The sequence below is a fragment of the Gobio gobio genome (assembly GCF_949357685.1).
Source record: "Gobio gobio genome assembly, chromosome: 11".
NCBI classification, from domain to species: domain Eukaryota; kingdom Metazoa; phylum Chordata; class Actinopteri; order Cypriniformes; family Gobionidae; genus Gobio; species Gobio gobio.
Genome location: NC_137104.1, coordinates 16,110,693 through 16,127,843, shown reverse-complemented (window position 1 = coordinate 16,127,843; position 17,151 = coordinate 16,110,693). Strand labels below are relative to the sequence as shown.

Genomic DNA, 17,151 nt, shown 5'->3' with positions numbered 1-17,151 from the left:
GACAGAGAAGCCGGCTTATCCGGAGGACAGAGGAAGGGGTCGAGGGCTTGTGCACACCCCTTGGCAGGCTTGTGTAACCCAGGAAGCTGGTAAATATAGTGCAGTGCTGATGGCTAGGATGAATGCGGTGAACAGCTGAACCATTAGGCCCGGTTACCTTGGTTTGCCTCTTGTTTGAGAAGACCACAGTATTTACCTGCCTATTAAGATGGACATTCATATAGGCCTACGCTTCAACATGTTCTTTAGCTTGTTTTATGTCATGTTTTATGTTCATGTCTTGTTATTTTGATATGACAAAAATAAATCAGTTTTATCTTGAAGTATCTGGTGGGTTCTTGTTATTCAATCTTGTTTCCTCATTGGTTCTTGTTTATAACTCTTGTTAGTTAATCAGTGTAGTTAAGCCCCTCATGTTTGCTGTTTCTTGTTGTATATCGGATGTTTTCAAGACAGATTATTGTAAAGCTTGCAATATTTTGTTCTTCAAGTCAAGTTCATGGTTTTTGGTTTCTTGGAAATAAAGTTTTATTCTTTGTTACTTCTTATTTGGGTCATCAATTTAGTCTCACAGGCTTCATGTATCAGACGTATGAAAACATCAAAATAAAATTTGCGGTAAGAATTGCAAATCTCACCTTTTTTTTTTAATAATATGTAGATGGATAACTGAAAGTCCTATACTGACAGATTAAGAATTACTTTTATGAAAGTAATAAAAGGAAATGATAAAGACGGCAAAGAAAGAAAATGAAATTATGTATAAATTTATATATATATATCTCTTGGATGAACTAAACGCTACAGGTGTAGATACTCCTTATAGCCCTGTCATCAGCTGTATGTTGGGAGAAGATGGATGACTGTCATGTTTAGATTGCTGGAGAGGGAAAGAAAAACAAACATGCATCTAGGCAGATTATATGACAGTCCTTGAATGCCATGGAGCCTGGAATGTCAGCAAGGGAGCATCGTCTTTAGCAATGCCACCTCTTCCCTGGGATGAAAACAGCTGTGTTTGCTTTGCCTACTGCACGCTTTTACCTAGTGGCATTACCATGCTCATAGGTGTGGTTAATGCATTTATCTCAACACAAACAGTCCCATTGAAGATATTTCTAGTTTTAGGGAACATTTTTGTCATATGATAACATCAATTTGCAGTTTCTCTTACAACCAATAAAAGACACAGTTGGAGCCTGTGAACATCAAAAGCGTAATGATAGTTTTATAATGACGTGTGGGCAAAGATTTAATTGAATGTGTTTCATTTTAAGCTATCTGAGTTTGAATGCAATGCGTATTATTGTTTGTTCTGCAGCGATGACTAATTCGTGGACGAATTGCTCATTTGAGTCGGATCTTTAACATGAATCAGTTGAACCCCTCAAAAACAATTCTTTCACGAATCGGACTAAATCGGTCCGAGCAGTCCGAATGTTTAGCCTGTTTAGGATCTGAAAGAACCGAATCATGACTGCAATAACTGAACTGACATACATGAAATTATTACAGTGAAGCCTTTATTAATAAAACATAATAAACATGTATGTGCTCGCCGGTAAGTCACACCGAATCAGTTTTTCGAACCCGTTCACTGAAACGAACCGTTTGAAAGAAAAATACGCAAAAATGAGTCAGACTTCCCTTCACTACTGATCCGCACTCCCAACTAATGCCCTGTCGTCACGCGCTGAGCGGAAGTGACGTACATAGCCAGAAGCGTGACGAAGGCTAGCTTAGAAATACAACAAGGAAGTAGACGTTCACTGTCAAGGCTAAAATAACATTTATAAAGAAGATATTTTATAGCCCAACGGTGACTTATCATTGAATAAGTACCGGGAGGGTATAGTCATCTCGGACTTACCCGACAGCCCGTAAGTATCAGTTTGAATAACCGTGGAGCTCGAGTCCAGCAATGAACACGGACGTTGAATTTCACATCAGGCAGAATTACCCGTGGAACAAACTGCCAGCAAATGTCAAACAGGTACAGTGACACACAGCACGCATGTATGTATCACTCAAACATTTGGCATCACTGCCTGCCCTACTTGCATAATAATTTACAGCATCAGCATGATTTCAGATATTCTGTCATTCATTCATTCATCTGTACACACACACATCATTATCATCATCCTCATTACTGTCATCAAATTCATCTGCATGACACCAGTCCATGTGCACCAGATCAATAGATATAGGAAGGCTAATTATAGAAGATTGAAAGGGGTTTTGTTTTAAAGACAGTTGGAATGGCCCTTTTTGAATAAACAAATTATTACATGTGTGCAGATATTTCTTTTAAAATTCCTTCAGAGACAGCAACCCTCTGAGTTTTGAAACGATACAATATTAAAGTTCACAATATATTAACAAAATGTTTATTTTTTTATTAAATAATGTTTGTTAGTTTATTTTTTTCAAATACAAAATGTTTTCATGTATTATTTATGACCCGTAATTCTAATGGATTTCACAGTGGACATAATATAAAAATTCATTGTTTGTTTTATTGTTTATTTATTTACTAGTATTTATTACATTTCTTTTCAAGTAGTTCATTAATTTATTGATTTATTTGTCAAAATGATATATTTTGAGAGTTTCAAAATATTGTAGTTTATATTGCACTTTCCACTGCAATATAAACTACAATAGAATAGAATAATTATGGTTATGTAAATTGGAAACCATGCATCAAAGGGCTATAATGGAAACAAAATGAGACGTATGTTGACATACAGTAGGAATATTGGACTGTACAGTAAATGTTTATAATATTGAAAATGTGTCTTTGGAAAAACTTTTCATGTAGAAATGACTTTTGACTTGGCAATTGTTTTTTCTTTCACATTCAATTCATATTCATAGTCAAATTCTCATAAATATTGTCAAATGTATTTACTGATCATGCACTGTGTTACTAAATCTGTTGGGATCAAATGTTTTTGCACTTTCTCTCATATCTGCTTTGCCTTTTAATTGTCATCTTGTTTAATTCATAGAGTCTTGGAAACTCGCAGCGTGAATATGACAAGCAGGTTCTTCTGTACAGCATCCGAAACCAGCTACGCTTCCGCAATAACCTAGGTAAGCGTTAGATCAACTCAGAAAATCTATTGCTTTTCTCTTCCATAACTCCTATTTTTCATTCTGACAGTGTGCCGCGGTATTTCTCACTCCACTCTGGCCAGACCAAGGAACTCATTGTAGCTTCTGTTAGCAGATGTAATTACATTGAAATAATGACCTGAATTATGACCGAATCATTGCTCTGATTTAGTGTCCTTTAACAGTCCAAAACCTCTTCTTTAACAGTCAGGCATGTGAAGAAGGATGAACGCAAGTATTACGAAGAGCTGTTGAAGTACAGCCGAGAGCATCTGATGCTTTACCCCTACCACCTGTCTGACATCATGGTCAAGGGTCTGCGGGTCACCCCCTTCTCCTACTACATCAGCATCATGGAGGTTTGCTCTTAAACTCTTAAAGTTAAAGCCTTGAACTGTTTGAAAAGTGTTTATTTTTGTACTTTTTGTCTGTTTTTAATTTTTTGTAATGGGAGGGTAAAGGCACAATATGTACGATTTTTGGATTAAAATATCCAAAAACCACTAGAACAATGTTGTATATTTTGTTCGGCTATCAATGACATCATACCTGCGTTACCCTCATTTTATTTTGTAGAAACTATGGAATCACCAAAGACGCTTTAATATATTATGTGCTTTGTTTGACAGGTGAGCAACTGGATACATTCATCGATAGAAAACGAATCATTGTTATATAGCTCAACACAGTTAGTCTTATTGTTTAAATCTCGTTTTCTTGATTTACCGCGAGTACCATGTTTTACCATGCCTAATATCGATCTAGCTAACTACAGTGCTAGGGCTCTGACCATAGATATGTATACGTAGATTCCCCATTCGATCTCTCCAGGCACGTCGACGCGCCAACATTTTAGAAGGGTCAACACTTCAGATGCTGTCAATCATCTTGCATAAAAAACAACAGCCTCTGTAAAGCCCAGCGCGATTTAAATTCCTGAAGAAATTGGATCACCTTTCACAGGTGACAATGTGTTGGTTTGTGTTTTCATATTTTAAATAGGGCTGTCAAAAGATTAATCGCGATTAATCGCATCCAAAATAAAAGTTTGTGTTTACATAATATATGTGTGTGTACTCTGTTAATTATTATTTATATATAAATACACACACAAGCATGTATATATTTAAGAATTTTTTTTTTTTTTATATATAAAACATTTATATTTATATATATTATAAATGTATATACAGTATATACATGCAAATATTTCTAAAATATATACATGAATGAGTGTGTATTTATATATAAATAATAATTAACAGAGTACACACACATATATTATGTAAACACAAACTTTTATTTTGGATGCGATTAATCGCGATTTATCTTTTGACAGCCCTAATTTTAAATACATTTATAATAATTTATCATTTTGACTCATAATTTATAATTTTCCGTTCTTAAAAATTGTTTAAATTCATGTATGTGATGTTGATAATTTTAGGATGGTTTTTAGGATGATTTTTGAGAATTTAAGCTTTCAGATAAAACCTATTATGATTACTTAAAACATGGGTTGAATAAATAGGCTATATTGATGTTTATTAAACACATTACTAGCTAATTTATTACTATTTTTATCATTTATTTACTTTGATGGCTGATTGGTTGATGGTTTATGATTTCTTTCCAATTTATTTGTTTATAATGAGTTCACTGCGTTCATTAAAAGCTGAGCAATGTGTCTGTAGGGTTCTCTGATGGTCAATATTAATGATATTAAGAAAATTTAAAGATCTTTAACCAATATTTTTTTAGAATATGCAGAATTATCTACCATTAATGATAAACTAAATCCTAACTCCTCTGCTTCAGTCTATTGATGTATAGATATTAATTTCATACATGCTTGTGTATAACTACGGTTCCAGGCAACATTCGTCATATTCGAATATTCACAAAGTGCGTTCACGACCAGCTTTGACCTTTCGAAAATTCGACTGCTAACGTATAGCGGCCCATTGAAACAGTCGCTAATGGGGCTTCTACATATACATATCTATGGCTGTGACAGTAGCAGTTTTTTACCACTGTGGTGGTAATGGACCAACTACCGGCGGTGGCGCGGTGGTTGGGGGGGTGGGTACACACACACACACGTGTGTATTTATTTATTTATATATATATATATATATATATATATATATATATATATATATATATACACATACATACATACATACATACATACATACACATATATATATATATTTATATATATATTTATATATATATATATATATATATATATATATATATATATATATATATATATATATATATACATATACATATACATATACATATACATATACATATATATATATATATATACACACACACACACACACCTCAATTAAAACTACATTTTTTGAAAATAAAAAATATAAACAAGGCTCAAACATTTAAGCATGCGTGTTTATTTTACTACTTCCGTCAGTGAAACAACACACTACAGCCTGTAAAAATTTTAAATAAATATCAGTAAATAATGGTAATATAAATAAAATAAGAAAGTTAGTTACAACAAAAAATATTCGTTTTATACAGGTATTTCCCCACAGAGGTATGCCGTTTTTATGCCGTCATATGCCGTTTTGAGCTTAAAGGGATGTGGGACACGAGCAGGAAAGAGAGCATCGCTTTTCTAATATCTTCACGTTTTCTCCTGATGATCCAAAACTGATAACTTACTTGTAGTAAAAGGTGTGAAGAACGAATTTATCTTCCGCAGGGTCAAGAACTTTAGACTTTTTTTGATAATGCGCTGCGAGAGAAAATCTCTGGCGTGTATGAAATGCGCTATGCACATAAACTTGATGCACCTTAAGTCTAATAACAAGCACAAACTGTGTTAAATAGAATTTGAATTAAAATGTATCTGTCCTACACCGTTTTCTACTTTACCACAGTAAATGATGCGAAAATACTCCTAATTAAAAGCAAACAAAAGGAAGAAACGTTTATAATCCCCTGTGAGAGGCGTAAATGAAGATTTGGGAAAATAAATAAGAGATTCCATGTCCAGTAGAATAAAATGGAGTAAGCCTATTGTTAAATTCGTGGGAAATCGGATGACCAGACCTTAAATTTGGCTCACCTCACAAAGCCTACCTCTCTCGTTCGGCATGAATCCATATGTTTCCATGGCTGCGATGAAACATTTAATTGCGAACCTATTATTTATTTTGTAAATAAAGCCTTGTGTTTCACTTGTGTCATAATATTCACGTAAAACAGCATTCACATACAAAAAAAAAAACAGTTTTTTGGCTGACCACCGCCGGTGCTACTCAGCCACCGCGGTGGCCCGGTTGTTACGTTTACCGGCACAGCCCTATACAGTGCGCAACAAAGTGTATCATAGTAGCCGCCGAGAGAACACGCAGAGTAGCGTCATAACATAACTTTCAACACACTCAAATGTATCTAATATGATAAAACAGCGCTGCGTTACCCCACATACACATGGCCGGAAGAAGCAGAAGTGGTCATCTGCGGTATAACAAAAGCTCTGTGAAATCAAGGCATCATCACGTTACGCCTTTGTTTTTAATAAGCGACCTCTAGCGGCTAAAAAATACACATTGTGCCTTGAAAAAATAATGGGGAGAATAAAGAGGAATGAAACTTAACTCAAAGCTGCATTGCCCACCTAAGCTCAATGTGTAGGCAACGTCTCTAAAGATAATTTAATTCTCTCAAACAGCCCTTCCAAATTATTTGGTCTACAGTTACCACTGATACTGTGAAAACAGTTGCAACATATGGTAGACACGGGCTGCCATCCAAGCGTTTAGTGTTTTACTGATCTAGTATGCAATTGTTTTTCTTCCTCTAATAATAGAGAAGTATCAACTGTTTACCATGGTTTTGTCGCTCATGTTAAAGATCATTGCAGTATAAGTTCTGTATTCTGACAATTCTCCAGAGGTACTGTTGTTAGACGGGTAGTTTTTGTTTGAGCTTATAAAGATTACTGTAGATGACTCATGCAATGTGTCAGCTTACCATATTTAATTGTATAAAACAACAGTCTGCTTTCTATCTGTGTGACTTAAACAAATTCATTTACCAGCAGTAAGTTTTAGTCTTGGTACATTTTTACATTTATGTTCTGAGAGCATAAATGTTCTGAAAGCAGAAAGTTCACTCTCATTATTTACTAATTTCAAACCTATATGACATTCTTTCTTCTGAGAAACGCAAAAGGAAAAGTTTTAATGTAAAACCTATATTAGGGTTGTGCCGATAGAGATATCGACAATGACGACATTATCAAGACGATAATTGGCTCATTTTGCCATTAATGTATTAAATTATTATTATTATTATACACCGATCAGGCATAACATTATGACAGGTGAAGTTAATAACATTGATTATCTCTTCATCTTGGCAAGTGTAAGGGTTTGAGCAAGTTTCAAATTTTAATGGCTAGATGACTGGGTCAGAGCATCTCCAAAACTGCAGCTCTTGTGGGGTGTTCCCTATCAAAAGTGGTCCAATGAAGAAATAGTGGTGAACCGGTGACAGGGTCATGGGCAGCCAAGGCTCATTGATGCACATGGGGAGCGAAGGCTGGCCCGTGTGGTCCGATCAAACATACAAGCTACTGTAGCTCAAATTGCTCAAGAAGTTAATGCTGGTTCTGATAGAAAGGTGTCAGAATACACAGTGCATTGCAGTTTGTTGCGTATGGGGCTGCATAGCCGCAGCCAAGTCAGGGTGTCCATGCTGACCCCTGTCCACCTGTCCAACAGAGGGCACATGAGCATCAGAACTGGACCACGGAGCAATGGAAGAAGTTGGCCTGGTCTGATGAATCAAGTTTTCTTTTACATCACATGAATGTCCAGGTGTGTGTGCGTCGCTTACCTGGGGAACACATGGCACCAGGATGCACTATGGGAAAAGCCGGCAGAGGCAGTGTGATGCTTTGGTCAATGTTCTGCTGGGAAACATTGGGTCCTGCCATCCATGTGGATGTTACTTTGACACATACCACCTACCTAACCATTGAGTGCGTTTATATGCACGTTCTTAAGACGATTATGCTTAATAATCCGACAACGAACATGGTCATGTAAACGCATCAACCTGCTTTCTGATGCCTTATTGAAGTGCACATGTGTGATAGGTGACAGAAACGCATACTTAGAGAAGATTTAAACATCTAGACAGAGCGAGAGTTTTGCATGAAAGAAAGAAGGAAATCTATCACAAACGCAGACTCTTTTAAGACCCAGAAAATTGTAAAAATGTGTTCTCATCTCTTGTGCAGTAGAAGTGGTTCTGGTTCAGTCCAAACGCTGCATCTGTAACTGCACGAGAGAGTAATATATGAGCCGTACATTTCCGGCTTACATGTTGTAAGCTTTATTTAATATCACAACTGACATAACATATATGGAATACTCGGAGTCAGATACGGAAATTATTATTTTTGACGTCAATACAAGGAAATAATCTGATTTATTAATAAAGTCATGTAAACGCGGTTTACTTGCGTTGTCAGTTTACTGGTTTGCATGTAAGCTGGGAAAACTAGCTTATTTCAATAAGCTAATATTTGTGAGTTATCAGCTTACTGGTGTGCATGTAAATGTGCTCAGTGTTGCAGACCATGAACACCCTTTCATGGAAACGGTATTTCCTGGTGTCTGTGGCCTCTTTCAGCAGGATAATGCACCCTGCCACAAAGCAAAAATGGTTCAGGAATGGTTTGAGGAGCACGAGTTTGAGGTGTTGACTTGGCCTCCAAATTCCCCAGATTTCAATGCAATCGAGCATCTGTGGGATGTGCTGAACAAACAAGTCTGATCCATGGAGGCCGCACCTCGCAACTTACAGGATTTAAAGGATCTGCTGCTAACATCTTGGTGCCAGATACCACAGCACACCTTCAGGGGTCTTGTGGAGTCCATGCCTCGATGGGTCAGGGCTGTTTTGGCAGCAAAAGGGCCAACACAATATTAGTTATTAGCTATAATGTTATGCCTGATGATCGGTGTGTACCGGTATATTATATTTTAAGTCATCTTAACTCTATGATGACTTGATTTTACGTAAATTAGCCATGGTCATCATTCACTTGTGTTATATGGAAAAGAGTAGCTTGGACATTCTGCTGTAATCATTTCCTTTTGATTTCCATGGAGGAAAGAAGATCATGTGGGTTTTGGAAGGCATAAGGAAGAGTAAACAATTCTTAGGTGAATGATTGTTTTGAAACTTCATTTCATTTGAAGTACACAACCCAATCTCTCTCTCCTTCATTCAGGACATCATGAACTGTGAGAAGAGTTATGATTCCCTGCCCAACTTCACTGCTGCTGACTGTAAGTTGTTTTCTCTCTGTCTGTACTGGGAATCCTTATTTGTTACTGTTGCTGACTGCTCATGCACAATAACAAGGCCACAAGCCACTAGAGACGGCAGAACATTGCCCACTCACAATGAAGTGGCGCAGAGTTATTCAGACTAATATGAAAGTACAGTAAATAGCAATTTTGCTATTGCTTTGAAAGTAATTAATTTAGCAGTGCCGTCTTTACACTACAAAGTTTCCATAAATATATACCACAAAGGTTACAGATATGTTTACTGCTGCTCAGAGGTGGCATAAATGCATTTACAAATAAATTATGATTAGCGAAATAATATTGTAAAATGTGAAATATTTGAATTTAGGAACATGGTTAACATTTTACACTAAGGTTAAATTTGTTAACATTGGATAACTTTAGGTATCATAAATTATTAAAATGTAATTTTTTTTTACAGCATTTTACATCTTAATATTATTTATCAATATACTTCTGTTCAGTGTTATTTGTTCATTTACAATATATTAACTAATGTTAATTTATATTATAACTGAAATGTTAAATATATATTCGTATATTTAGAAATAAACATTGTCCTACCTAGAATAATAAATACTGTAGGTATTGTTCATTGTACATCCATGAACATTATGAACATTATAAAAAATGAACTTAATTATGATTATAAGATTATGGAATAAAAAATTATAAAATGACTGTTCCGCCATACCAATGGTAAAGTAACATTTAAAATTACTATAGGTGATGTTAAAATTACATGAAATATTGCTGATTTAAATTGAATCTGTTCAAGCTATAGAGTGGTAAAACAAAAAAATTAGTCCTTCAATTGATTCAGTAAGCAATCGATGTAATTTCTGAAGTTATTGTTTTTTCAAGTAAGGACCCATCAAATTGAACTCTAAATGTAGTTTAGAAGCACAGTATTCCCAGTTTTCAGCAAGCACTGAATTTATAGCTCTGAACTCAATAGTTTTGCTGGTTCAAGTGTAAAATACTGTGTAAATAGTCAGACATTGACATAAAATGTGTTTGGACTTTGGAATATGGTATTTCCTACAGCTAGTTGGATTTTGCATTTATGAATATGAGTTTTGAAATCACCACAAAGGAGCACTATAATAGTCTACAAGCACCCGACGATAATACAAACCATCACATACTATATTATTTTGTGGGAAAAGAAGACATTGAATTTTAGAGTATTTTACGAAACTCTTACATTTACCCTTATGTCTTATCATTATTAGATGATGAAAGACACGTGCTGGCATATCCTATGGGAATTGAAGTCATCACTTTTATGTGAATTGCAGGCACAGGTTAAAGTGAATTGTGTAGAAAGCATTACAACCACCACTCATACATACATATGCACTCCAAAGCATCTGGTTACAAAATAAATGGCATAATAGCACAACATTAAACTATGTTATGAAACAAATAATTTTATTTGAAACAATAACTGTACCGTAGCTGGCTGGGCCGTGCATGCTCAGAGATCTCAGAGAACATGGTCTTTATGGTCTTTGGGCAGACAGAAGTTAGCCAGCAGGCTATGCATGGGTCTCTCGCTCTAATCTCTTTGTATGAAGTGAGACTGCTCTACTGCCCTTCACAGTTCACCCCACAGCCTTTGGCATCATGCCTGGCATGTCTTGGTCAGGCCTGGCCATCTCTAATGATCCCAGACCCCTGTGTCCTATGCATGGGGAGGGACAGGCTGCTGAGGCCCCAGGAAGGCAGGATCTGGGACATAGTGTAATAAGTTGAGGTCACCGAGGTTCCTCTGAACACTAAAGGACATCCATGATAAAACCCATTCGGAGGTTGTCTCAAACGCATGTAAACCACATTGCATTTGTATTGTAAATTAGTGATGAGAGAAACTAAGCTTTTCGAATTTTTTAATTAACTAAACCAATTGCTTTGCAAAATGATTCACAGTTTCAAAATAGCACCTATATATACATATATACATATATACATATATACACTATTAGCCTAAATTTAGTTGCTATTTATTTTTAGGTATAATAATCGTTCATAGTATCAAATAACATAGTATGCAAACATGTAAACTTCACATAAGGCAGTTTTTGCAATAACTTCTAAATCTAATTATAAAATTGTTTTTTTTTCTCCAATTCGTTGTTGAAATATAATCCTTTATACACATTGTCTGTCATTTTCATGACAGGTTTATTTAAACATGCATGAAATATTCAAGACATAATAAGTTAAGTAGAATATAATGAATATATAGGCTAATATAGTGGATATTTTTAGTGAAAGAGTTGATTTCTCTAGTAAATAAAATTCTGTGGACACTGAATGACTGCCTGAAGTAAATGTGATGCTACAAGACATTGTTTAGTTTACAAGCAGTTATATTGAGGTCTTTCCGCCGTTGAAACACTGATTGAGCGATTACACCACATATGATACGTGACAGTAAGTTGTAATGTATCCTTAACATACCTTCAGATGTTCATTTATGTTTATTCTTTAGGAAGAGATGATCGATCGCGTTCACAGATGATCACGCCGCTTGAACTGTGATCAGTGATCAGTGATCAGTCACGCCACAATTAAAGAGCATCAAAATGGCATTTATCGTTTGAATTTCGTGATAAAATGGACTGAATACTTAATATGTTCGTGTGGGAACTTGGATTGAAGCGTGTTCCGCACTTAAAACAAGCCTACTGTTAACTGATAAAGATTGCATTCGGAAACCTGTGTGTGAAACCTGTACTGAAACGGTTCGGTACGAATACGTGTACCGCTACACCCCTAATATATTTATGTGTGTATATGTGTGTATATATATATATATATATATATATATATATATATATATATATATATATATATATATATATATATATATATAGAAAGCGAGCAAATGATGTTCCCCATCACTGAAGCAGGAAATTACTTCAGTCTTGCACAAGTTATGCACTCGCAAAAACTCCCGATATAATCACTAAAGATGTCACTGTGTAATGAATCTTCTACTTATGTCAAATCTGCACTTTGTTTTGTATGATCAGAGTGGTGTTTTCAGTGGTGACTAATCTAAACACCTCTGACTAATCTAAACACCTCTGATTAATAATCTAAACACTGTTGCATTCATAAGATCAACAGAAACGTGTGTGATTGGTTATATTGCTCTAGCCTGGCTCCGCCTTCCTATGTACTTCCGCTCAATTTTCATTTTCCTTCAGTATGTCATCTGGTTTTGCGGTATATTCACTGGTTTTCTCTGGCCAAATTTTAACTGGCCCAATCAGCGAACAGAGGGAGTGGCTGACAACGATGACGTTGATGTTGTGCGCTAGTTTGAGTTGTAGTTCAGTAATGGCGGCGGAGAAAGATGCGAGCGAAGCCATTCGGTCAGTTGTGGCAACTCTGCCGAATATCCAAAAGTTAAAGCCGGAGCAAGAACAATCTTTGCTGAGTTTTGTTGGTGACCATGATGTTGTGGCCCTCCTCCCCACGGGGTTTGGGAAAAGTCTGATTTTCTAGCTCGCTCCGTTAGCAGTGAAGGAGTTGCTAAGGTGAACGCTAGTTGTTGTCGTCTCCCCTCATAAGTCATGACCAAACGTTAGCGATTGGTTATGGCAGATCCATAGTGGCTCTGGGCAAATACAATAGTTTTAAACTTCAACAGAGTACCCGCCTTCAAGGAAGTTAACGCTTGTCAATGGAGAGTGGCCAGACTCTCTGTAAAAATGAAAAATGTACGAGAGTCTGAGTGGACCAGGCTAATAATGCTCGACACATAAAAAGAAATCTGATGCAGCATGAGCAGATCTAAATGTAATGCAGCAATCAACACTTCTCATTTTAACATTTAACTTTAATCACGACATCTGTAAAAAACAAAATTGTTGAATGTGCATGGGTATTTTTTCCCCCTTATCGTGTAAACAGGGTCAGAGATTGCAGCTAAGGTGTCCACACATAAAGTATTTGATTATTAGCGTCAATTAGCATATTCATTGATCTAACTGTTAACCTTTCAGGTCTGAGGCTACTTGGGATTGGCAGGAACCAGTACATTGACCTAATGAACCAGTGCAGGTCTTCCAAAGTAAGTTGTTCTTGGTTTTACACTGTAGATCAATTAAGATCTTGTGGTTAACTTCCATGGAAGCTCTCCTGGGATTTCAACATGATGTTCATTAGATGATTCTCAAATCTGGATGGTTTCATGGGTCCCTTTGAAGATGAAAGATCTAGTCCATAGAGAACAGTGCTTTGTACACACAGTGATAACCTCACACTGTTGCCTAAGCAGCATCTGTTTATGGCTAGAAATTCTTCCGGAGGAAATCGGCTCGGGATCTCCTGCCAGCAAAACCTGTGGAGATCACAGTCGAGCCCTGGTGGGTGGTACAGACTGGATACATCACCGAGGATGACATCAGGGTAAGACGGATTAATTTAACTATTATCTTTCGTCTTATTTATAAAATTATATTAGGCTTTTGGAAATGGAAAAAGGAAAGAATATTACTTCAAAGAAAGGACAGAATAGAACTATGAATTAATATTTCTGTTATGATGCTACTCTCTGTTTTGTAACACACCATTAACATTTACATCAGTAAAAAAAAGATAAGAACAAAAAACCAATTATTCTCAACAGCTACATTTTCTCTCATATTTCCTGCATGAAACTGTCAGAGGACAAAGTCTCTCCTAGTTGGTCATTTAAAGGTTTGTAACTGGAGTGAAATACCTGTCCTTTTGTGCTGGATGATTCCAGATCTGCTCTACGGCAGAGAAGGTGGCCATTGATAAGCTGATAGATTCTGGACCCCAGCTGGCTGGATCAATGGAGTACAACGTGGTTCTGAGTGAGTGTCACTGAGACAATTTCAGTCTTCTATGAGGCCAACTAAAATGAAAAACCACTTGAAATAAAATAGGGATTAAGCCAGGATATGATCTATGCGTGAATTCAAGCCAGTGTACTAATTAATCTAATGCAATTTAGTGATGACTTTGATTGTAATCCCTGCAGATGTACTGATTTGGTAGCACTGGTGACAGAGCCATTAAAACAAAAAATTAAAGAGATTTTTTAAAATAACAAATAATAGTTGTGACCAAGGAAATGCAATTACCATATATTTTGTCCCATAAAATCATATGTCACCCTGGACCACAAAACCAGTACATAAGAGGGTACATTTTTTAAAATTGAGATTTATACATGGAACATGATCTTTACTTCAAATCCTAATGATTTTTGGCATACAAGAAAAATCGATAATTTTGACCCATACAATGTATTGTTGGCTATTGCCACAAATTCCTGTGCTACTTGTGACTGGTTTTGTGGTCCAAGGTCCAAGGTCACATATTTGGCTGTAAAGTATTGATGAAATTGGCACACAGATTAAAAGGTACACATTTTTAAACTCCTAATTTATACTTTTTATATAGGCCTAATTTTTATAGAACATTTTGACAGTGGATTATGAAATTAGACTATACGGCCATAGTTAGTAATCATATACAGTACACTATATTGCCAAAAGTATTGGAACACCCATCCAGGTCATTGAATTCACAGAGACAGGTTGCCACCTGTGCATTCCATTCGTGGAATCTGTGCATTCCATCTGTGCATTGCCACCTGTGCAATAAGTCCACTCGTGAAATTTCCACACTACTAAATAATCTACGGTCAACTGTTAGTGGTATTATAACAAAGTGGAAGCAATTGGGAACAACAGCAACTCAGAGTGGGGTCAGCACATGCTGAGGTGCACAGTGCGCAGAAGACGGCAACTTTCTGCAGAGTCAATAGCTACACACCTCCAAATTTTGTGTGGCTCAAGAACAGTGTGTAGAGAGCTTCATGGAATGGGTTTCAACTTTCCATGACCGAGCAGCTGCATCCAACCCTAACATCACCAAGTGCAATGCAAAGCATCAGATGCAGTGGTGTAAAGCACGGTGCCACTGGACTATAGACTGAAGACGTGTTCTCTGGAGTGACTAATCACGCTTCTCTGTTTGGCAATCCGATCGACGTGTCTGGGTTTGGCGGTTGCCAGGAGAATGGTACTTGCCTGGTTGTTTTGTGTCAAGTGTAAAGTTTGGTGGAGGGGGGATTATTGTGAGGGGTTGTTTTTCCGGGATTGGGCTTGGCCCCTTAGTTCCAGTCAAAGGGACTCTTAATGCTTCACATACCAAGACATTTTGGACAATTTCATGCTCCCAACTTTGTGGGAACAGTTTGGGGATGGCCCCTTCCTGTTCCAACATGACTGCGCACCAGTGCACAAAGCAAGGTCCATAAAGACATGGAGGAACTTGACTGTCCTGCACAGAGTCCTGACCTCAACCCGATAGAGCACCTTTGGGATGAATTCGAGCGGAGACTGCGGGCCAGTCCTTCTCGTCTAACATCAGTGCCTGACCTCACAAATGCGCTTCTAGAAGAATGGTCAAAAATTCCCATAAACACACTCCTAAACCTTGTGGAAAGCCTTCCTAGAAGAGTTGAAGCTGTTTTAGGTGCAAAGGGTGAACCAACTCCATATTAAACCCTACGGATTAAGAATGGGATGTCATTAAGTTCATGTGCATGTGTAAAGGGCAATATTAGCTATATATTTGGCAATATAGTGTGTGTGTGTGTGTATATATATATATATATATATATATATATATATATATATATATATATATATATATATATATATATATATATATATATATATATATATATATATATATATATATATATATATATATATATATATATATATATATATATATATATATATATATATATATATATATATATATATAAAATCAAAAATAAAATTGACAAAAGTAAAGTATTTTCTGTCAGTCCACTTAAATATTACATAATTATTTTAATAAGACAATAATAAAAGTAGTAACGACAGCAAAATAATTACTGAATATTTAACATTTGAGCCAAATTACCATAGTTACTACTCTAATGTCTGGTCTGTACTGGACTGTGCAGAGCTGTCCATTGGCCTGTGCAGATTATTGGTTTCCATGCCAGCAGATAATGGCAGCACACAATCAAAAAGTGTGGGGCCAGGAACAGTATGACCTCTAACAAAAATGTAGTCGCACATGCAGGAAAAGTGGCTGCATAATGCCACCATTTAGTCACAGTCTGGAGACCTGTGTTCTTAGATAGTGCATTCAGTACAAGAAATTTATATCTATTCATCATCTAATTTTTTCAGGTTTGTACAACCGGGGCTATATATATCTTGATGTGCCCATATCAGATGACAGCTGTATATCAGGTATGCACTGCAGTTTATCAAACAGGCTTTATTTATAAGCTCTCTGGTGTGTTTGCTTTGTATGACCCTTTTGAGTTTCGCTTGGCTATAGATTGTACGCAATAACGGATGGGAGAATCATTGATCATAAAGGGATGATGGGATAAATCCATTTGGAGGAATAGCAGAGAAAGCATTTAGGGTACATGGCTCACCCACACAACCTCTTCTTGGTTCTCATTTTCAGTGCCTCCGCTCGAGGGGTTTGTCATGAACAGAGTCCAGGGTGATTATTTCGAAACGCTTCTCTACAAAATCTTCGTTTCCATCGATGAACAGACTAATGTGTCGGAGGTACATATTCAGTTTTCACTTTGCAG

General features: G+C 36.4%; 1 protein-coding gene across 3 annotated transcripts in view; it reads left to right on the top strand.

The window, feature by feature from the left end:
- Positions 1–1,702: 1,702 nt before the first annotated feature.
- Positions 1,703–17,151, top strand: part of fam91a1 (family with sequence similarity 91 member A1) — a 29,822-nt gene continuing 14,373 nt past the window's right edge. The window contains exons 1-9 of one of the 3 annotated variants that reach the window (XM_079830013.1): positions 1,703–1,993; positions 3,015–3,099; positions 3,328–3,479; positions 9,407–9,464; positions 13,508–13,575; positions 13,800–13,913; positions 14,254–14,344; positions 16,730–16,792; positions 17,019–17,125. In XM_079830013.1, the coding sequence (XP_079686139.1) occupies positions 1,922–1,993; positions 3,015–3,099; positions 3,328–3,479; positions 9,407–9,464; positions 13,508–13,575; positions 13,800–13,913; positions 14,254–14,344; positions 16,730–16,792; positions 17,019–17,125 (810 nt within the window). In that variant the 5' untranslated portion in view covers positions 1,703–1,921. Of the gene's footprint in view, positions 1,994–3,014; positions 3,100–3,154; positions 3,238–3,327; positions 3,480–9,406; positions 9,465–13,507; positions 13,576–13,799; positions 13,914–14,253; positions 14,345–16,729; positions 16,793–17,018; positions 17,126–17,151 lie in introns of those variants that run through there. The other 2 variants (XM_079830012.1, XM_079830014.1) reach the window with 2 other exon arrangements.